The 23,098-nt window shown below is 39.1% G+C and overlaps 1 protein-coding gene across 2 annotated transcripts in view; it reads left to right on the forward strand.

The window, feature by feature from the left end:
- tmem104 (transmembrane protein 104) overlaps positions 1-23,098 on the forward strand; it is a 71,392-nt gene that overhangs the window by 39,642 nt on the left and 8,652 nt on the right. For both annotated transcript variants that reach the window (XM_042505566.1, XM_042505567.1), the window contains exon 9: positions 12,958-13,051. In XM_042505566.1, coding sequence (XP_042361500.1) covers positions 12,958-13,051 — 94 coding nt within the window. The remainder of the gene's footprint in view (positions 1-12,957; positions 13,052-23,098) is intronic.

The raw sequence follows: 23,098 nt of genomic DNA on the forward strand, positions 1-23,098 counted from the left end.
TTAGGGGAGCTGTCACGTTGGCCCTGGTCATCTTGTCTGTTGTTCCAGCACAATGCTTGACAGCAGCTTAACAGCAGCTTGACAACCGCATCAGTCCCGCCAGTGGTGATGATTGGGCAATTGTTAGTCCCTATGCAGTTCTCATTGGTTGCTTTTATAATATGTGGATCATTTCACTTACTGCACCTACCAATTAACTCTTTCTTATTAAATGGACTCACGTTGCATTTAAACTAAGTACTTAAATGGCTTTTTTTTCATGCACAGGTTTCTGTCACTCCCTTAGACTACTTGTACTTTTTTGACTAATTGGTTAATCGTTTTAATACAAAAAAGGGTCACAAATCATTTTGTCTTCAGGATTTTTTTTTTTTTACCAAAATGCACTCATGTTATCATTAATTGTTATTAATTGCAGTATAGAGTCACTTTGCGTACATAATAACTTATATGCCGCTTAATACTGACATTCCTACACAAGGTTAACTACTAATACTGTATTTTGTCCATATAAAGCAGGATATAATCATTTATTTTAAATGGTTTTGTTAATTGGTTTTTACAGCATGACCAGTCAAATAATTTTATTCATCCATTCTTTTATTCATTTATTTATTTATGTAAGTTAATTATGTCTGCTTGATGGAGATGTCCGCTGGTGATTAATGACGCTGAAGGTAGACTCTCTTTCATCCTGACAAACGTATAGTTCCAATATGGTTTTACGTGTGTAGTTTTGCCTCCCAGGCACCGTCTTCACTCCCCTCTGTATTACCCCACCTCCCTACAATCATGTTCATCTTTGTCTTACTTCCCTCCCCTCTCTGCTGCCTGTGTGTTCAGTGAATCAGTTGACTTGTTATTGCTATCATAAGGGTTTGTATGTATCTCTTGGGCTTTTATGGCCTATTTTATGCTATGTCTATAACATACCACCATGGTCAGGTGACCCCAAAGTCTTTTATCATACATGTCACAACCCAGGCAATGAATTGCTCCATAATATCCAATATACCATTGCGTTGTGTATGTGATGTAGTTGAAGTGGTGGTTTTTTTTTGAGCATCATTCAGTCATGGAGCATTTTATTTTGTTTTGCATCATTAGGATGAAGTATTGTCTGGAAATCCCAATAATCTGTCCTTTTTAGGTTTTGATTTTTCCTGCACACACTCACAAATATATAGACAATACTGTTTGGCTGTGACCCATTTACATGTGTATTGAATACTTGGTTAATTTCTTCCTGCTATTTAGTTTTAATCAGACCCAATGAAAATATAAGCAAATTGTGTCTATGCTCTGAGAATGTGAACAATATCTTAATTTCTGTCAAACTGTCTGTAGGCTGGAAAAAAAAGTCTTGCATTGCTCGACTCTATACTTTACACATTCAAGGTCTCAACTCAAGGTTTTAATTAAAGTTAAATGATGCATGCAGTTGTAGAGGTCTTGAATTATTGCAGGTTTTTCAGCAGTTCTGCTGATGAGGAAGCAGCCCAGATCTGTGTTTCAATTGGTGTAGAGTTGTCTGCATTGCAATTGCTCGTCTGCGTCAAGACATCCATCTTAAAATAAATTACAGCTGTCATTTTATGTAGGTTTTATAGCTTCCTTAAACAGGCAATGCAAAATTTTCGTGCAAAATGTTCATATGTATCACCAAACCTTGTCTTGAGGTTTTTTTCTGTATTTGAAACATTTTGTTAAACTATCGTAGGCTACATAAATGAAAATGATATAAAAAAGAGTACCCACCTGCAACAATAGGAGAGAAATATTCAAAATAATCTCATCCATACTTGTCATCTTTTGCCACATGGACAGAGGCCGCAGTGTTACTAAAACGTCACAGGAGGCAGCCTTTTGTGTTGTATCTTGACACAGAAGGGGTTAGCGGTAAGAAGTTGGCAGTTAGGTGGCAGCCTGGTGTGTCTCAGACACAGGCTGAGTGGTGCTGTTACAGTGACCCTGGCATCACCTGGGACACTGCCCAAGTGGTATTTTTTGAAACCCTGGGAGTGGGACTGAATAGTCACACTTTTATGAAATATAACGTTTCAGGGAAAATGAGTTGAAGTGCTTCATAGAAAAGACGCATTTAATGACTGAAGTAACTGTCTTCTTTTCATTATACTGAGATGTCTGATGAAGCTGAACAGGTGACAGTGAATGATTTACCACAAACCATGTTCGGTTTGCATCCATTAATCAGGACAGTGATATATCTGGGGAAAAGAACCAGAGTTTGATTAGAAAATCTTGGAAATGACTCAATAGCTCAGGAACAAATTGAGATGTTGGACAGAAACCTCAAAGCTTTGCTGCAGGTTAAATTTAGTTTGATAAACCCTGATTTCCAACATGAACTTTACCCTTTAATCACATCTAACTTCCCATTGCTCTCCTTAATAGACAGAATGAGAAATTTCACGTTTTATATTTCTTATTTTTTTTGTAAAGCAGTGACAACAACAATGACCAAAAATCATTATTTTTCAGTTTGAAATCTGTTTGGAATAAAGATTAACATAAGACACAAATGGCTGGGGATCTTGGGACTGTTCAGATTGGGAACCATAATCTGTCATTCTCTGTATGATTGTGAAAGGATTATCAGAATCCAGGCTGGATCTCCACATGGAGCCACCATGGCACTTATGATTTGCTCCCTTGCGTTTTCTCTGCTTGCCCTCTGGGACGATAAACATTGACCCTCTTTGTGTCTGGCGAAACATCAGGCAAAATCATTCACCAAACTGAGCAGTGATTTCTTAATTCTCCGAAGCCTGACAGCTTGGCAGTCATGAACAAAGCACTCACATGGCCCTTTTGGGTATAAATTCAGCCACAGTGATGTCCAAGAGCCTCAGGACATCTGTGCCATCACGACATTTGGCCGACTCTTCAGTAAAGAGCAGAAAAATATGTTGATTAATTACTTAAATGGGGTGGACGGTCAGGGATTGACTTATGTAGCCCAACTGTGATGGATGACGAGCCTACACAACACGTGGCTCAGGAGAAATGCTCACATATGTGCCGATTAATGAGACCAGTGGATTGGCTCTTGAGCTCTGAGTGACGCAATCTAATGCCAATTAAATTCCTTTCCATATACTCTCTGAGCTCGTTCATCCGCACAAATCCACAACACCGGTCTTTATTGATTGACAGCTACAGCTTCGGGTTGCGAGTTGGTGGCAGGTCTTCACCATTATTGAGATCATTCACCATATCTAAGCCCCATTAATCTCTTATTCCCAAATTATTACTTTGCAGCATAACAGACGGCACTGGGAAAGTTGTAGAAAAGTGATGTTATTTAGTTACTTTTTAAAAAGTGCTTTCCCCCTTTATTAGAATGAAGACAGTAGAAAACTGACTGCAAATGTTGTCAGAGAGATTTGGGGATGACCTGTAACAAAAATCCCAGGTCATACAGGAACAATAGTCATTGGGATTATATACCCCTGGTCCACCAGGATGACAGTCAGTATGCTTACATGCACAGTTAAGTCAAGCTATGGTTATAGCTCGATTAGGCCATTTATTTGGACTTCTGTCCTTGTCCCAGTATACAGTCACCGGGGGAGAATCAATTTATTGACAAAAGTATGTCTGACTCCGCCATGATAGGTGGCGATATGCCCCCTTACAAGTTAGCAAGCGGCAAATGGGTTGTATGTCGAACGGTGACAACATGGATAACTTTTTGGCGCTGTAAATTTCCTACGCATTTATGGTGTTTAACTTCCAGGTCAAAGCCCGGTGCTGGGACTATGGAGCATGTGCAGAACGCCTACGCAAGTTCAGGTCTGACTGAGGCATATACATGAAAGAGTAAATTTGACCCCGAACCGCATTATCTAGGTGCATTAATCCTACTTTGAGAAATTCTAATTAGTTCATTTTCAGTCTGACTAACATGCTTACATGTATTTTAAAAATCCAGTTTTGGTCAGACTGACACAATAGAAAAACTTTTTCTATCATCATGTAAACCTACTGACTGTTTTGTTACCTTTTAAAACAGTTTTGCTGAAAGCAGCGCTCTCTTTCGTCATGCTCCTCGTTCACGCCAGGACGCTGCAGAGTTCAGCATCTGATCTGTCGTCCACTCTCAGTAGGAGACTCTAAACTGAGTTCTGTGCAAATATAGCCATGTGAAGTAACTCTGGCTGCCCGGAGATGTTTGCTGCCATGTGGAGAGATGGAAAATAGAGAATTCGATTTATATAACAGGAGGCAGCAAGTTGTTTGGCTCGCTGGCTCTGACGTAATGATTCAAAAGATTTTGTCCTTTGAGTCTTGTCATGATTTCGGTCGTGGTCTGTAATGAGACCTGTAGCAATAAAGATTGACAACAAAGGTGTTTGTTGGGAGCCAAAATAATGATGGTGTCACCACAAAGAACCAAAGATGCGTTGGAATAACAATGAAACACATTGTTTTGATCCGCCTGTAAAAGGAAGGTCCCAAGTGATGGCAATTATTTCATCTGTATCATCTCTAGGAGTGTTTTGGTCTCATTGCCTGGAGTTAACAACTGTCAAGATTTGTTACCTGAACTGCTCATTAACTAACATGATCAAAAGTTCCATCTTTCTAGTTTATTCTTTTAAACATCAGTGGATAGACTTTGTATAGTAATGTCCAGCTAATCATTCAGCCTGGTGTGTGTTTGACATTGTGAAAAGTAAACATAAAGCGTTTTGTAGTTACAGCGATTGCTTTTTCTGATTTTATCATACCTCCGTACTGTGACAACTGTGGCTGGAGGCTTTGTTTTTAGTTTTTGTGTCCCATTGTCGTGAACACGCGATGTAAGCAACATCCTAAAGGGATTTCTTTAAATTTGGACTTGAATAAACTGATTTTAATTGGGAGGTGAAAGGTCAAGGTCACTGTGACCTTGCATCCCGCTCACTCTCATGAATACAATATCTCAAGAAAGCCTTGCAGGAATGTCCTCAAATTTAGCACAAACGTCCACTTGGGCTCAGTGATGAACTTATAAGAATTTAGTGGTCAAAGGTCAAGGTCATTGTGACCTTGCAACCATCTTATTCTTGTGAATGCATTATTTTAAGGAGGTCTAGAAGGAATTTGTCCCAAAAGTCCTCTTCGACTCAAAAATAAGCTGATAGACTTTGATGCTAAAGGTTCAAGCTTTACGCTTTAGTTTTAAATGTCATTAATAGTTTTGTGACAGGTCTCTTTTGGCTCACAACTTTTGCCACAATCTGAATTTAGGAGTCCTTAAAATATTTCAAATATTTTTTGTCTATTTTTACACTATAATGGTACCTTTTAAGAGTTTAAAAAGAGTTCCTCAAATTAAGGTTTAAGTAACAACAAAACATTAATTTGGACCACTTTTTAAGCTGTTGTTGTCATTAAAGTAAAATGATAAGTCAGTGTGAATATGAGAAACCTCTCATGCTGTCTGCAAAGGACTGAGTGGCTATGACTTAACATGTGAGGCAGGTTTATATCTTTTTTTCTCAGTATTTGCTGATGCACCTTCAGTCTGTTTCCCCTAAAGAGAGGTAGCAGGATAAATCTGTGTTTGTATCCATCATTGCTTTGGTCACCTTTGCAGTTTTTCATCTCAGACTCACCATTTATTGTGTTTCACTGAAGTGTGTGATTGCAGGCAGCCAGGTGGCTGCTGCTGAAAGTGTTGTCTCATGCTGAGGAGGAGAAATGGCCGATTTTTAAGAATGTCTTTGTTGTCAAAAGTGAAATGCTCGTAGTTGATGAGCGTGTTGCTCCGGAGGAGCAAAAACCCATCAGCTTACCAAAGAGAAGGGAATGGAGGGGAAGGATCTAGCTAAAATTGATTCATGCCACTTTTCTCCTGACAGAATTTATTTTTGTTTATTTAGACATTTATTAAACTGAGCATGAAACGTAAGCAGTTTCTGTTGCAACAAAGCTAAAAAGCAGACAAAAATCTGTATGTTGGCCTTGCGAGCGCGACTGAGATGAAATTGCTAGAACAGCCTGAACAAGTATTAAATGAATAAATGCATTGGAACCAAGTGTCATTCAATCTGTCCACGTTATGAAATTCTAGTTATATTCATCTCTTGTTCTCCTGTTGTCTGGCAGTTTTGTTTCTCTGGCTGACACTGCTACACATTCCCAGCTGAGGCAGACCATGGATACTGCCTCTTAGCTTGTACTTTGGGATATTAATAAAATTACTGTTTGGGATACGAAACCATAGAGTATTGCGTTAGCTGAATGATGATGCTTTTAGCGCAAGTATTTCTTTCTGTAGGTTTGCATATCTCTATCTGCAGCCTTATTTCTACGTTTAGCACATTAAAATCCAAATGTGTTCAACCATTTTACACGCCAAAAAGTGCAAAACAAATAGCCTTTATATCTCAGCAGCATGTATAAGAGCCATCATGTAAAGCTTTAGCACCAACATTATGTGCCACTTCAATGCACTTCAACAGAACTACACAGTGTGGGACAAACAAAATGGTGTATTGTGTTCACCTATTTTTTGTTAAGAACAGGAAAATCTGTACCTCTGATAGTGTCCACAGCCCAAGCTCACCAGACAGAATGTTTTTTGCCAAATAAACACAAGACTGTGGGTCACAGAGCGCCATCAACAATGACCCTTTTTTCCATCCATTATTGAAAGCAAGAAAAGATCAGAGAAGGAGATGACATGACACCGTACAGCTTTTTTTGTTGGCTGACAGTGGGAACTTATGCGTCTGATTTTAAAGATAGATATTTAGGAGGACCACGTTATTTAAGTACGTTTCTTTTTGCCACTTTGTTTCAGGTGAAAGCAGATTTTTCGAATAGCAAACAAGACCGAAAGTTTACACTCAAGCTATATTTCACAGTAAAAGCCTACAAGAAAAGGGAAATTGTGCACTTACTTGTGGGCCTTAAATTTAATTTTTATAAAAGTGTTGAGTTTTAGTGACAATATATTAACAATGAAAGAAAAAAAACATTTAAGTTATTGGAGTATTTATGAGTCAGAACAGTAGTTATGACATGACTTTACTGTTCATGGGATTAGTGAATGTTATCCTGCATTCATCAAGACAACATTCACACATGGAGGAATTGTTGAGATCAGATTTATAGCAAACAGCAAATCAAAACAGGAGCATATCAGACAACAAGGCAGGTTTGATAGTGTTTTCCTCCAAAACATGGAAACTTGAAAGTCTTTCTGTAATACTATTTCAAATAAAGGCCACTGTTTGAAAATTAATATTATGAATCATGAAGCTCAGTTAGCTTTGGCAGTCTGTAGTCTAATCTGGACCGGACCCACCTCTTGTGTGCTTCCTGCTTTGTCCCTCACAGTTCGATCTTACTGAAAGTGCAGCGCTGCACTGTTTTTTTTCTTAAGGTGGAATGGTGAAGTGTGATCTCCTGCTGGCAGCGCCACAAGTGACCCCATCAGCCTTTCGCTCTGCTCTGGTCTGGTCATGCCAACTCTCTGGGTCTGAGTCACCCCACAGCACATGGCATCTGATGCTTTTACACTCGCCCACTCACACTTCCTCCTCTCTTCCTCATTTTCTGTGCCTTTTTCTACCAATCTCAAGAGGCCTCTTTCAGAGGACCAAGCCTTTCCTATTCTGATGTGGGTGCACACGCATCCTTTGATATTTACTTTATGTCCTCATTGTCTAGTTAATGGACTAGGTTGATGGTTTTGCATGTTTTGGACCATTACCTTTAAGTCATTTACACATCACATTCGTGCCAGCCATTTCCCAAGGAATACCAGTGTTTTAGAAATCATCATAAAATTGAAGTATATTTTGAAAATTGGTGGTTATGTGGACATTTTCAAAATGAAATAAATTGGAAAAAATGCACACACAAACACTGCGTGAATGTAAGAGAGAACTCACAATCAAGGTTGTAACCATATGATGAAATGTAGTCTTTTACATTTTGTGTAAAACCTGTTGAATCTTCTCCTGTTCGAGCTTCCATTTCTCAAAACACAACTTTGACTTGTGGCTGCATGCAGACTGATCTATTGAGGCAGCTGTAGAGAGATAAATCTTTTTCCCCTCGCCTCTCCTGTGATTGATTTTTCGCCTGTGTTGCTCTTCAATTTTGAGAGACATTTGCCAGTGATGTTAAAAACAGCTGGACATGATCTGAAATGTCTGGCTGCTTATCTACCAAAATAACAGTAATATACTACCAAAAATGATACCATATAGGGGGCAAGATCACAAAGCACATCCCCAGAAACACATTGTTGTTTTTGTTAGTGATCTGATTGGTGCAAATGTAGCTTTCTGTATAAAAAAGGTGGTGTTACACTTATCCTATCTCAGAGTGTTGTTTTGTAGCTCTTGTTGTTGAGAGATACAGTTGAGCGGTCTGGCGTCCCTGGAGCCATTTTTTGGTGTGAGATTTTATGGGAGGTTTTAAGCTGTTGGAGGTGCCCTTGATTCATGAGTGGTCAAGAAGCTGTTGAGAAAATCATCAGCTATTAACCCTCAGGGATGTTACTATATCTGCCTCACCAGGTTGGATTTTGGCATGGCATGAAGATCCTTCTCTTTAAACTGATATGGAACTGTTCAAAGCTTTAGAAAGATGCTATCACGACTTGTTGACCAACAAGTTTATCCTTACACAAATTGAGGGTCTAAGTGTGTATGAAGACGGGAAGGGAAGCGTTGCATCATTTACACAAATGTTGTCAGTGCAGTATATGTTGATATACCAATTTAGTCAGTACAAAGATCAGCTGTAAGCAAGCTAGCAATGGACTACGGGTTAACAGATTATTGGCCTGGCCATTTATCAGGACATATATTTGGTGTTTTGCAGATTATCTGTTTTGGTATTTTATTTTAATGTTCACCAATAAAATTAATTAATTAAGAAGTGCGAAGAAAGTGTCAGTATGGGAGGAACTTTGCAAAACCTCAGGGAGCTACTTTCATTTTTTTATTCATTCTTTTCTTCTTTTTTTCTTACTTGACTTTATAAAACAAATTTGCAGGGAACTTGCACTATGTGATGTTGAATGTTTCAGTTTTGATTTAACACTTGCCAAAGGCATTTGAACAAAGTTTTGTCTTGGTGTTTGTTATATTCCAAATTTGAAATAATGATAGAAAGACTTTCATTTTTATTGCACATGCATATCCTCCTTATCGGTTATTGGTCTCATTAACTACTAATAATCGGTATCGGCCCTAAAAAAACATTGGTCGACCCCTACAATGGAGGCACTTACCGTGTGTGAAAGTGTGTAAGTGTGTGTGTTTCCAATCCATTTTTGTTTAAGATGAGTGGCAGAGGCAAAGGATGAAAAAGACTTGCTGAAGGAAGCATGAAGTGTCACCTCTAAGTCCTTCGTGTCAAGAACCAAAGAGACACGAAGCTCGCTATCAGCTGTCTTACTCGCTATGGTGAAGCCTTCCTCCAGTCTGATATACAAGGAGACCCACGGTGTGACAAAGGTCTTCCTCGAGACATTGATCCATGAAGGTGTCGCCAACTCACATACACCGAGCATGCTAACTGCCATGGATGTGTGTATGCTCTAAAGAGGCAGGGACTCATTCCGTTTGGTGGATAAGTCGATCCGGTTGTTCATAAAATCCAAAAATCTGGTTTGCATTATATAAATTGACATTTAAGTTGTCTTGACAACAAATCTTAAAAGTCATACAAAATTTAAGAATTTATTCACCTGTTTAGCATATTTCCTACCAGACATTGTAGCAATTTAACTAAAGTTTGATTTTTTGTATATTTTAATATTATGCATAATATGTAAAATCCCCCCTCATGTTTTGTCTGGACACAGTAAGAATAGACAGTTTTTTAAGGCCTTTGGGGGAAAATTTGTAATTTGTTTGTATAACTAAACACTGGGGCACAAAAATTTGGCATGTTTCCTTAAATTGAAATAGGGGTTTTAGATAAACTTGTTTATGACCCTCAAACTAAGGCATACAAAACAAAATTATATTGTTTTGCATCATACTGAAAATCAAATATTCTGTTGGCACAAGTAAAGAACATTTTAAAAGGAAACCCAACCCTATTTCTATAATAGGGTTTCTCCCAAAAGATAGATAACTATAAGATCACATGTAGCCTTTTGCCAAAAAGTCACAATATATGCTAAAATAAATCCCAGTGTCTTTCAATAGATGATATTGGAGCTCAGTATAATACACATTTGTTTAACTTTCTGCCTATTCATTTATGATTGATAAATGGAATTAGATGTAGTCTTCACATGTATCCAGTCAAGCCATTTTTACTAAACATAAAAAGTATTTCAAATTGATAAAATAAGTCAAAATTCTGCCTCAGTAATTAGAAATGTAGTCCCAGATTGGCATGCTGTGGTTTACAAAGTGATCTTCAGTCAGAAAGCAAAGCTGAACTAACCGTGTTGAAACATTTAGGGATAAAACACTGTTGTCTGTCAGCCAGCTGCCATTAATTTCACTTTCTTCTTCAGACTCATCCTTCTTCATAATGGTTCATTCATTACCTCCAATAGGTGTTGCAGATTTATGCTTCGGCTCGGCTCGAGCTTAGGCTGCACTTTGCCAAGAAGACAGCTGGCAATTCTTTAATATATAGACACATGGGCATCATCATTATTCAGCAGAATCACACCCACAGATACCCCAGCTGTCCATCTGTACATCTGGAAATAATAGCTGACTCTAGCTGTGTCCAAAATCACTCCCTTGTTCCCTCATTTATTAGCTCAAACATGGAAACACACTGCAGGGTACTGTTGGACACCTTCTGATACTTATAAATCATAATTTTGCATCACCACAATTTCACAAATTTACTGCATGAATTACTCCAACAGTGATTTCTGCTGCCTGGACATTGTTTTAAAAATGATCAACAACTTACATTTATGTTAAGTCACACTCCACGCCATCTTCATCTTAAAAACCGCACAGCTCTTTTGATTTTTAAACATATGTTTATGTTGTTAAATACATATGTTTTTAAACAAGTTTTCATTTTATACATAAAAAAATTCCTTTCAGTACTTTATGTTTTTTCTTTTTTATTACTATGTTTATTGTGACTGCTATGCACCAAAACACCAATGCAAATTCCTTGTGTGTGAAACCTTTTTGGCAGTCGACCTGATTCTAATTCCAACACAGACCTGCAGGCTTTTTCTGTCCTCACAGAGGTGTGTATGTAGGTGTGTGTCTGGAGTGGTCCCTGTTTGAAACCCTGCAGTCTGCTCCTCAGATGAAATGGCACACAAGTGACTGCCCCTGAGATCACATGCCACTCAAAGTGTGCAGTCTGACCTGAGAGCGTCAGGAGGAGGAGGAGGAGGAGGAGGAGCAGGAGCAGTGAGAGGAGCTGATGGAATTGCAGCTACAGTAGCTGAGCCACTGCCTCTGATTGCAGCTCTTGATAAAGAAAAGTATCTGATAGGCAATCAGAGTTGTGGCCTGAGAGGATTTGAACATTTTTGGTGGACTATGGATCGGCCTACCTGTTTATCTGTTCGCCTATCTGTTAGAGGGCTGATGGGATTTTGACAGCAGATGTGTCTCCGCTGGCATTTCAAAAAGACATGTCAGGGGAGTAAAAACAGAGCTGCAGGCTAAAATGAACATGGGTCAAACAAACACACCAAAATGTGATAATGCTGCAGTGTTCAAGGCAAGAGGGGCATCTTTCCATTTCATAAATCTATGTATAATTGTTAAAGGGTAAAAAAAAAAGTTAAAAACAAAAAAAGTCACCATCCTAATTTCTAGCGCTGCCTCTTGATAGTCAGAGATTCGAAAAATCATGTGGAGACCACAGTAGTTTTAAGGGGCTTCTTTTGCAAGTGAGTGAGCTGTGCAGTGTACTTCTTGGGATGTTTTTCATCCCCAGAGTTTGCTGCGGAGTGAGCACTCTTGACTTTTACGATATTCTTTGTTACAAGCTGCAGTGGATGCGATGCAGTGGCACAGAGGAAGAGAGACTCTGCACCATTAGGCTCTGAAATAACAGTATCTTCTCTCTTCTACTTAGAAGTGGTAAATTTACAGCTCACAGGAACTTAATACGACTGTCTGTCTTTTCTTTTATATCTAGTGGCTGCGCACTCATGAAACGTCATTAGCATCGTTAGCTTGTTTACTTTGTTACACGAATGTCGCTGTCACACTGAACTTCCGCCTGAGCCCTTTTCAAACGTAAAAACAATCAAACTTTTTATGTAAAAATCCCTACAAAAAGTAGAATATTCATATTGAACAGCTAAATCTGATTCAGCTGGCAAAATTTTGAGTGGGGTACAGTCCTACTCATTTCCCAGAGACCTAGATGAGGTCCTCAAATACCTTGCTTTGTGTGACTAACTGTCCAAAAACCAAAAAAACATTTATGTAAAACAGAGAAAAAAAGCACATTCTCAGATTTAAAAAGCTGAAACCAACAAGTTTGAAATTATTGCACAAAAAACCCAATGGCTTAACACGATTGATTTTTAAAATAATTTTCTGTAAAGACACAAACTCATTAATGAACTATATCAGCATGAATTAAAGTCATAACACACCAAAATACAACCTCAAAAATTACAGTAGCTTTAATAAATACATGTCTTGCACAATCTAAGAAAAAAAATGATAGGTATCTCAAAGGTAGGATTGTAGAGATGTTCATTATATTCATCGCCTATAAATCAAACTGACAGGGTGACATTTATGGCATCATTTGCAGTGGGTGACATTTTCCTGTTATTGCCTCTGTGTTACTGCTCTTATTATTGGATAGTAAAGGAAGGTCCTCACTGAGAGACTGTTTACATGACCATGAGTTTGGTTCCTGTCATCCCTCTCGGTGATGATTAGAAAGTGATTTTGGACTGTTTTTTTTTTGTCTTGAACAACAGTGATGATATACAACCCTTCTCTCTGTCTCTTCCTACAGAGCGTTTTCACGGTTCTGTTGGGGCCTTTCACTTTCTTCAACGCCCAGAAGACCAAATATCTTCAGATTCTCACCTCACTCATGCGCTGGATTGGTAAGAATAAACAAATTTTACAATAATTACTCACTAACACTGATTTCTCAGTTTACATTTTGAAGACACAAACATTGGATTTTGCTTTGTCTTTTCGCCATTCTCCTCTTTTTCTAATTCTGTTTGGTTTCTCCCGGCCCTCTCTCCCTGCCTGCTCCTTTTTTCCACGAAGACATATTTCCATTTTCTCGGTGTCTCCCCCCGTTTCTTTCATCTCCCTCCCTCCCTCGCCTGCGTGGCCGCTGCGCTCAGGTCTGTCCATCATGGTTCGGTCCTGCTCTGTGTCTTTGATTCCCATCTCCTCTCATTCCTCAGCCTGACAGGCTTGACAGCCCGTCCCAAGCTTGATTGGACCGTCACTCAAAGGGCGACGGGCGAAAATAAACCGCCCGTCCTGGGCCCGCTGTTAAAATCACAACACCACTGAATCATGGCGCTCCCGCCACCCCCGCACAGCCGCGTGCTAGCTCTCATAAACAACACACAAACACAGCAGCATGCGCATACTGTCCACTGGCTGGCTGGCTAAGTAACACAGAGGTTATTTAGCTGCATGTTTCACTCGTCTTCATCTGTCCGCATCCTCCTGTGGCATCTTATTCATTTGTCTGTTTTTTTCGCTTTTGCAGGGCCCTTTACAAAACTGGCTAATGGTTCACAATAGCTCCACTGGAGGCTCTGTGCCTCCGCTGTGCGTTTAGAGGAGATAGGAATGAGCAAAATGACTCTCAGAGATCCAAAAGCCAACAGATTTTGATCTTAAAGTTATAAAGAAAATCACAGTGAATCTAATCTTTGATTTAAGTAAAAAAAAAAAAAGCCCATTATTTTCTTGGTCTAAATCACATCACGCGGTGTTAAACATTGATAAATGTGTGGTTGAGCTCAGATGTGACATGCCAATGATGTAAAATGTTACAAAAAATGATAATGAAAAGAAGACGACAGATAATTAGCCAAGCCAATAATTTACTTGAGCAAGATACATACCCCTGCTGCATGACATATTTAGCAAGAGCACCAGTGATCCCAAAATAAATTAAAAAGACATATATCATACAAACTTTCTATTTGTCATTGTGCGGTATGAGACATTTCGTATGATGAACAAAGAACAGGTCTATATTGGTATATCTGAGGTCAGCATAGTAATATCATTTATCATGTAATATTTTTTGAGATTGAAAATGTGAAAAGGCATACACACGTACATAAGAGATTTGTGAGATTTTTTTGTCAAGACCCCCTCTGAATTTGTGGTAAAATGTAAACAAGGGTGACATTCAGTGGATGCAGTATACTGACAGATTGGATTTGCTGCTAGTTCGTAGGCCTGTCTGTATACTCTATTTCAAACCTAGAGAGTTTTAATTGCAGAGACATGCACTGTCCATCATCTATTGTGTAAGGACAGTCATAGATTATTTGTTGGGGTTTCTAGAGGAACTGCTACTCAAAGACAAGACAAAATACAATACTGTTAAAATGTTGTTTCTTTTCTTGTATATGTCCTGTTTTTTTGACAGCTACAAGGTGTTTGGTGTGCTGTAAAGTGGTGTTCTTGCTCTCAAAAGCACTGTGACACACAATAACAAGTGGCCACAGTGTCCTACACTGCTCCCCTGTTTACATGTGGATCCCAAACTCAGCCTTTAAATAAAATGTTTGGCAGTCAGAGGAGTGATTACAGGTGTTTTATTGCAGCTGCAGACTTTGTAAAACTCCACTCTAGATCTGCCTCATCCCCTGCAGGCTTGAGGGGTGGCTGAGAAAGATTTTTAGTTTCTTGGCGGCTGTGACATGACTCATAAGCTGATCACAGCCGCTGTTCTCTAAATGAAGAAACTACTAACTCTGCATGGAGTATCACTTAATATATTATTTATTAAAGTATAACAAATTTATGTAGTCGACATAATTATTTTCTGTGCCTTGGTCTCGGGATTTAAACACTCTTCAGACCCCACTGCCCCTCCTGACCATTACTCACCACTTCCTGGATACACCTGCAGTCACCTGTGCTGCCCTGTGAGGGGCCGTGGTGTGCTGGATGTCAGGGTTAGCAGCTGGCTGGTGTGTTGGGGCCCTGCCTCCTGCCCTCAGCTCAGGCCTTGTCACAATCGTTGCCACTCAACTGTAGTCACCTTCTTGTCCAGCGAGTCCTGTTTTTTTAACACCAAACATGAATAATGGTGTGGCTTCCTGCTGCTGCGCTGCCTCTAACATGCTGTGTTTTTCAATGGAGTAGCCATTAGGCTGGGTCAGTGTGACACCTACAACCCACAACTCCACACTGCAGTGTTTTTTTTCCCCCACCGTGCCTATTAATTGTTCCTAAATTAAAATGGAAAGTGGTGCAAAGAGCGGAGTGTGGCCTCGGGCCATCTGTACGCACTTTGTTAGCTTACTGCAACATCTTAGACACAACAAATGCATTTTGACAAATCTATTGGGAATAATGCATTTAACTTATTCTGACATATTAAACACCCAGTGGGTAATGACCTGAGGGTGTCACCTCATATATCCGATAAGTTGTTTACCAACTGCATGGAAAAATATGCCTTTAACATTCTCTGGCATATTTGAAAGAAAAAACCTCAGAGTTACAAGGAGCGGGCTACTCTTCAGGGCAAAGTGACAAGTGTCAAAGTGTTGAAATTACATTTTTCCCAGTAGGCCCAGAAAGGCGTTTTGTTGTATTCTTACTTTTATGTTAAGTTTTACTTAATTTAGGGGAGAAAAAAACAGTACAATAAGTGTATAGGAATAAAACAACCACATTCAAAGTCTTTATTAAAGGGATACTTTGCTGAAAAATACAATAAACAGGCACATAGAACATCATAGTAGCGCAAAACCAAACATGATTAAAAGCAATCCCGATCAACAGTAAATTTTTAAGAATTCCATATGCCCACCACCACAGACACAAAGAGCATAAAAGTGGATCAAGAGAGAGAGCTGGACCTCCCTCTGTCACTCTCTTTCTCTCCAAACCCAGAAGTAACTGTAAAAGAAGGCAGTTCTGATCGAATATGAATCAAGATTCTTTTATTGCATTACGTATTTCTGGCCAGAAATGTTTTTAGAGATATATTTCATGCACTGTTTGGCTTTTTCACGAGAACTTGTAAATATGAAGAGGGTGTGGTACTGTTACCTGTATTGTAAAAAACAGAGGCTGAAAAAAACGAGCCCAAACCGTAAAACTAAGTAGCACTGATGCAATTTTAACCAATATTTTGTTACTACATTGCCTATTTCTCTCTTAAAATGTTTTTAGAAACATATTTTGGTGTACTGTTTAACTGTAATTTGAGATTATTTGTCACCAGCCAACTGCCATATTGTTTCCTTTGTCAAAATGGCCAAACATGTGGGGTGCCCAATAAATCATCAGGTAGAGGAGGAGCCCTATGCACTAAAGGCAATGTCCTATCCACAGTGGCCAAAAATTCGATTCCACCCGCAGCCCTTTGCTGCATGTTATCCCCTCTCTTTCCATCTATCACGCTGCATCTGTCTTGTGTTATGAAAGTGTTTTAAAAAAAAAAAAAGCAAAAAAAAAAAAAAAGAGCCTGAGCTTGCAGTACATTGCAGGAGCATTTATTGGTCTGGTGAGGTTCAATACATTCTGGTAGTTATAGGTTTAAAAGGCAAAAGTGAATGTCACAGCCCTTTTTCTCTGTTTTAGGTGGTCGTTTAGCAACAGTTATCAAAAGTATTTGCGTCCAGACTACCACCAGACTACAGAGCAGCCTCTTTCCCTTCTCCTTCGACACCAAAAAGATGTAGCAGGATTTAGGCTCAACTTTAATTTCTTTTATTTCTTTATTTTTTTATTACATAGACAGCACAGAAAAAAAATGAAAAGAACATCTTTCCAACAAGAAAATACTTCTTTAGCACCCATCTTTACCTTGAACAAGTGCTCCCCCACATATTCTTCCTTCTATACATACATTGTGTAGATCTCATAAACTGACATCCATCCACTCCAAGGAGTTGTCATTCATTTTCCTTTTGAAATTTTAAGAGCTTGTTAACCTTTATGTCTATCTTTTCAGCGCTGTGTAATAATGGATGAATGCAGCTGCGTGTAACATACATCATTACTCAGTGAAGCACATTAACCTTTTTGATGGAGCATTATTTGCATGTGACATTTGTGAATTTAAACAAAAACCATGTAACACAGCTGTAGGATGTGTTCTTTGACATCGATGCTGTTGTCCATGTTACCGCTCTGTTTTTGCACTCCTTCAATACGCAGCAAGTACTTGATAGTAGGAGTAGTTTATTGGCCATTTACGGCAAGCAACTCATGTTTGTCAAAAATCTATGACTACACAATAATATTTTGTGCCCGGAAAAATAAACCACATACAAAAGAACAAGACAATACTAAACAAAAATAAATACAAATACCTTATGTTTATAAATGTATGGAAAGGTAAATGCTGTTGCAACCTGTTGCAGTTTGTCTCCCCACGTCCTGCCTGCTGCCCACTGAAAGCAGGAGAGATCATTGTACTGTATATCAGCTCTCCAGAGGACCTCCTAAACACTGACAGGAGCAGAGAGCCTCTCTAATTGATATTGAGTGGTATGAGAGGAAGGGAATAAGTTAACTGCCATCCTCACTCAGTCAACGGGTTTTAATCACTCCTGTCTATCTCTCCTGGGATGCATGGAGAGCTGTTTGGAGCCTCAGAGGTGTTACTGTCTATATTAACTGTGGAGGCAGTGGCATATAGATCTGCGCTTCCTATGAGCAGCTGTCTCATTTGTTTCAGAGGAAAGATTTTTATCTGGTGTTTCGTGATGGAACAGTCTCCTTACCTCTGGTTTAGGTTACATTTCTCTTGATTTTTTTTTTTTTAAGTCCCCATGAAGTTAAAAATACATTGTTAATTGATCTTTTATCTCTTAATATATTCCAGATACATGTACAAAAGAAAAAAAATCAGTATTTTTACAGTACTAATCCTTTCTTTAGTCTTTCTGTAAAACTGGAACTTCACTGTTGCTCTGTATTGTGCTAAATGTTTAGCCCGCTGACTTTTCAGTGGTCAAATCAAATGCTAAGGGTTTGATTTATATTCCTCTCATAACAGTACACTGCTCAAGTATTCCATTTCACTAGGAAATACATTTCAGTGCAGAAGCTGAACACACACTCACACACACTTCTGTTTAACTGGGACTGTAAGGCACCTTTTCTGAGCTTATTTACAAGAGCTTACCGGATTTGCAGCTTAAACATTTTTACAGTGTAGTGCCTCATTTCCACTGCATGGTTGGGCTGGACTTGACTCAACTCAAATTAGCTAACTATATCTTTCTCGATTTTGTTCTCCTTGATCAATCAGTGGTCCAGTATAAGTAAGCCCAGTTGAGTAGAGCTGTGCAGTCCAATGCTGCAGGCTGCAGTGGAAATGTGTCATAAGTGTATAACTATAAAAAAGTATTCACCCCACCTGCGATGTTTTAGTGTTTCATTGTTGAACAATGTTGAAACAAAGTTTATTTAATTTGGCTTTTTATGACACTTTCTCTTTGGTGCTGCAGGGTCCGTTTCTTATGATCAATATCAAGAAAAGCTACATAAAATCTTATTTTATTCAGTTTTAGATGAATAGTTCATAATAAGCACTGTGTGTAAAAGTTGTGCTTGTATTCATGTTTATGGTTATAATTAACAAAGAGTTGTGGTGTATTTTCCAATGTTAAAATATAAACTTTGAAAATTTTATTTGAGAACACACAAATATTTAATAGTGAAATAAATGTTGCATCAGTGCATCTTCAAAGTAACCTTCCTGACTGTGATAAACTCAATATTTATGTGAAATGCAGTAAACGGCACCATTTTCCTCCTTTACACCAAGAACAAATAACTGTAAGTTAAAGAGTCATTGCTTCGGTGATTCATGGGCCTCACCATCCATCTCTTAGTTTACTACAACAGAGTATCAGGAGCTCAGAAAGTGCCCTCAGGGACACTCACAGCTGCCCAGTGCCATTTTAAATGGGTGAGGGAAAGACATATTGTTTCTGAAGGTCACAGGGACTCATGGGGCTGGTTGAGTGGAAAGTTCAGTTTGTCCAGAGCGTGCAAGCTCACAGGGGGACGGTGAAATATGAGCAGGTCTTAATGAACCGTACAGCACAACCACAGTTCAGAGGTCCTGAAAAATTACATTAAAGAGGCAAAAAAACCTCAGATTGGAAAACATCATCCCTTTTCTGTCTTTCTATGACACTACTGTTGTCAGCCAAGGACTAAAGCATCTTTTAACTGTACCTAAACAGCAACACGATCACGGACACTTTCTCTGCTCTGACTTCCAGTGTATTTTATTGCTCCTGTCCTCCCTTCCTGCTTAGTATTGATGTTTCTATGCGTAATGAGAAATTTGACTTCCTGCTGAGATGAGTTCCTGGGTGATTAGGGGAATGTTTGGTGGATGTCTGCTTTAGTCAGAGAACATGATCAATTGGATCTATAATGGGTGACTAAGCTTTTAATTATGGTCTGTGACCTCAGTGCCTTGTTTATCTCAGAGGTGCCTTCACTCCATGGCAGCAGTAGTCTGAAGGGAGGAAATAAAGCTGCACCTTCAGCTATTTGTTTTTACTCAAGCCATTTAACATTTAATTTCTTTCTGTTTCTTAATCCTAAGCCTGTGGACCTCTGACGTGTCTTTAAACCTGTGCAGATGTAGCAGACAGTGACAAAGTGTCTACTCTGTCTCTCCTTTATATGTTATTGCTTCACTCACTTAGAATTATAGCCTATTAAATATAAATAATGTTATATTTAAATGTCGACGTTAAATGCTCAGTCACTTTACTTTTAAAAACATATGGGTGAAAGTAACAGACACCTGGCTCATTTTTCTTGCCGACACAAGCCTTTGAAAGATGAAAAAGTATCAGCACGCTGCCATCTCAGTCCCGAGACATGTTCTCTTTAACATGAATATGAATAACAACGTTAAGACCAAAGAAGGTCACCCTCAGTTTGACGAAATCTTCATAAGGCTACAACTAATGATTGATTTCATTACCTATTAAAGCCACTATTAACAGGTAACTTTTTTTTTTTTAGCAAATATGACAAATAGTTATTTTTTAAACAACTTTCACCATATTTTTATAGTAGTTTTTGAGGCAGATAATCTGTGCAATCTGGTCAAGCCCGGCAGCGGTGACCAAATATAATTCAAGATTCTGTCACTGTGTTGCCTTTTTCTTGTCTCTAATGTTTTCAGAAATGTAATTTGGTGTTCTGTTTAGCTGTAAAATGAGAAAGTTTGCTTTGGATGGAGAGCAGTGCTTTGTTTTGGCTTGGCTGTTTTCAACATGGCGGCGAGGTGCAAAGCTTTCATTTACTGTTGAACAGTATACTAGAGTATGTTTTTGAAAACATTTGAAGCAAGAAGTAGCTAATGCAGCAACAGAATATTGATTCATATCTGCGCTGCCTAGTTGGACGTTTGACCACAGTTCAAAGGCAGTGATTGACATGATTGACAACTGCTCTCTGTTGTGTAGTGTTTTTTTAGACCACTTCAGCTACAGTATGCTCAAAGTTTATCATTTGATTTTTACCCAACGTTTTACCCAACTGCCTGCCCCAGCTTTAATAAATAATTACTTTCGATTAGATTCTTTATTTAATCATAAATCAGGCTTAATCTGTCATCTTCAGATTGATTGATTGAGATTTTTTATGCCTGACTAACAGTCCCAAAGATCAACAGTTTGAAATGATTTTAAAGAGAAAAACAGAAAATTAAGACATTGCTTTATAGTGAAACTAATTGGTTTTATTTCTTTATATATCATAAATTCATGAACCAAGAATATTTTCCTACCAACCACACCAATTCAGTGTATCATAGTAGAGTGAAAGATTTCTGATTGTATTTGTATCAGTAAGCACAAGCTGATAATCAGTTATTACCTTTTTTTTAACTATATAAATTCCTTAGATTGTTCCTTTTTTTCGCTGTTTACAGAGAAACTTCTTATCTGTGGATAATGTGCAAATTTCCAGCTCTGCGGCTGAGTGAGTGGACTAATTGGTGTTTTCATGAAGCTGTTAGATAGTGTCATGGAGTTTGGCTGGCTCATCCCTGTGAACCTGAGCTGTGGTATGGAGTGCTAAACAGTAGGCCAACTGCTGCGCTGTGTTTGCTGATAGGACTATCTGCGATCACACGACTTGTTATGGGGTAAGGCAGCCACTTATCACCCAGTCACCACACTGAATGCAGCAGCAGTGGAAGCGGCCTGCTAGCTCCGGTCCTGACGGGCTTGAAGTGATGGAGCTGTAGCACAGCAAGAACTCTCGAAACCCTAGTGAGATGTGGGCAGAGAGCCAGGGCCCTAATTACCTGAGAGGTTATCCAAGAGCGCTCAAGGAGTGTCTTTTTTAATTAATGATGGGATGATTGCTGCACTCGAAAACCACTAGAGGCGGAGATGTTTAAATTGGTAAAACAAGAAGAGAAAACAGAACTTTGCGTTGCATTAGAGCACATGTGTGTCTTGAGTGTTTGAAATGCCGTGAAGTCCTTGACCTTCTCACTATCATCAATGAATTGCTCACATTCAAGTGTCCAAGTCTCCAAGGAGTGAGACCCCCCACTCTGCTTCTTTCTCTTCCTTTGCTGCACATGAGATTGATCACCTCTCACCTCTACCATTTTCTCCTCATTAATTGAGTCCAGCAATCCCATCTTGTGCGAGATAGCCTCTGAAGAGTCCTTCTCTGTACGCGGCCAATGACTCCTTGGAGCATTGAGAGTGTCTGCCAGCCTTGGCTTAACAGCAGCAGCTTTGTTTGCAACCGCTGAGAATACAGCTGTAAGAGCCTCCTCTGGAGGGCTGTTAAGCCAAAAGCATTCCTCACAAGGTCGTTGCCGTCCCCCATCCAGGTAATACAAATCACAGGCTGCAAGATGGACGGGCACTAGTTACGTGGACGTGATATGTGGCTGTTTGACATCTGCTCAATTTACTCTGTTCCTGTTGTGGCTTGTCAAGTGTACTGGAGAGTATTGGCGGGGCCTGGCGTGTCAGTTTGAAAGTGCGTGTAATCACCATATCCTGACATATATCTGCAGAGGTAAATGGCTCATCCCATTGGAGGGTCTTTGGAAAGATGGCCGCTGGCTTGTAGCGAGTAGCATAAAAAATTGTGCAATGAGGGAGTCAATGGGGTCTTTTAGAGTTTTTTTTTTTTTTCCACCTTGTCAATACATAAGAAGACCATAAAGTAAGGTGCAAGCAATAATGGTTGAAAGATGAGATGACAAGTTTAGATTAAAACCGAATGTTAGACTGATGTATTTTTCATTTGTAGGTGTTACTGGCTTCAATTTGTGATAGGCGCTGAATAATGCATTTGAATATGGCTTACATCAATCCAGTGACCTGGGAGAGCGCACAGAATTTACTATGTAAATAAAAGCCCCACACTCTGTTTCCTTGGTCCTTCAAAGCAGTCAAGGTGATCAAAGCTAATGTGCTCTTATTTCATAGCTGCATAGGGCTCCAGCATTGAGATTCATAGCTATAGGTGCAACGAGTGCAATAAAATTGTCACGGTCGGACGTGATTTTCCCACCTCGTGCGGCATGATGCAGCTGAGAGTCGGTGACAAATGAGCACATTATGAAAAGCTTCATTCTGGCGGCTTTGTTCTTGGTGTTCGTCTCCTCTCTACCATCTGATTGACTTTCAATTTCTTTGAAAAATAAGCGGTTAGTTCCTCTGCCTTAAGTAAGATAAATGAGTCCTCTGCCTCTAATTAGCATAAACCCTTGTGAAATGTGGGCAGAAAAAAAGAAAAGTTATGCTTTTAGATTTTGCAATTTGGAGGAGACTCTCAATGTTATTTAGTTATTAACCTTCTTTTACATTTAACTGGGAGCCTACCAGTATGACCAGCCTCACTGTCCTTTCTCAAAAGTGCTCTTGCTATATCATAATTTTGGCTGAACTTGCAAAAAGGCGCTTAAGGTAATGTAG

This window comes from Plectropomus leopardus, chromosome 17 (genome assembly GCF_008729295.1).
Source record: "Plectropomus leopardus isolate mb chromosome 17, YSFRI_Pleo_2.0, whole genome shotgun sequence".
Taxonomy (NCBI): domain Eukaryota; kingdom Metazoa; phylum Chordata; class Actinopteri; order Perciformes; family Serranidae; genus Plectropomus; species Plectropomus leopardus.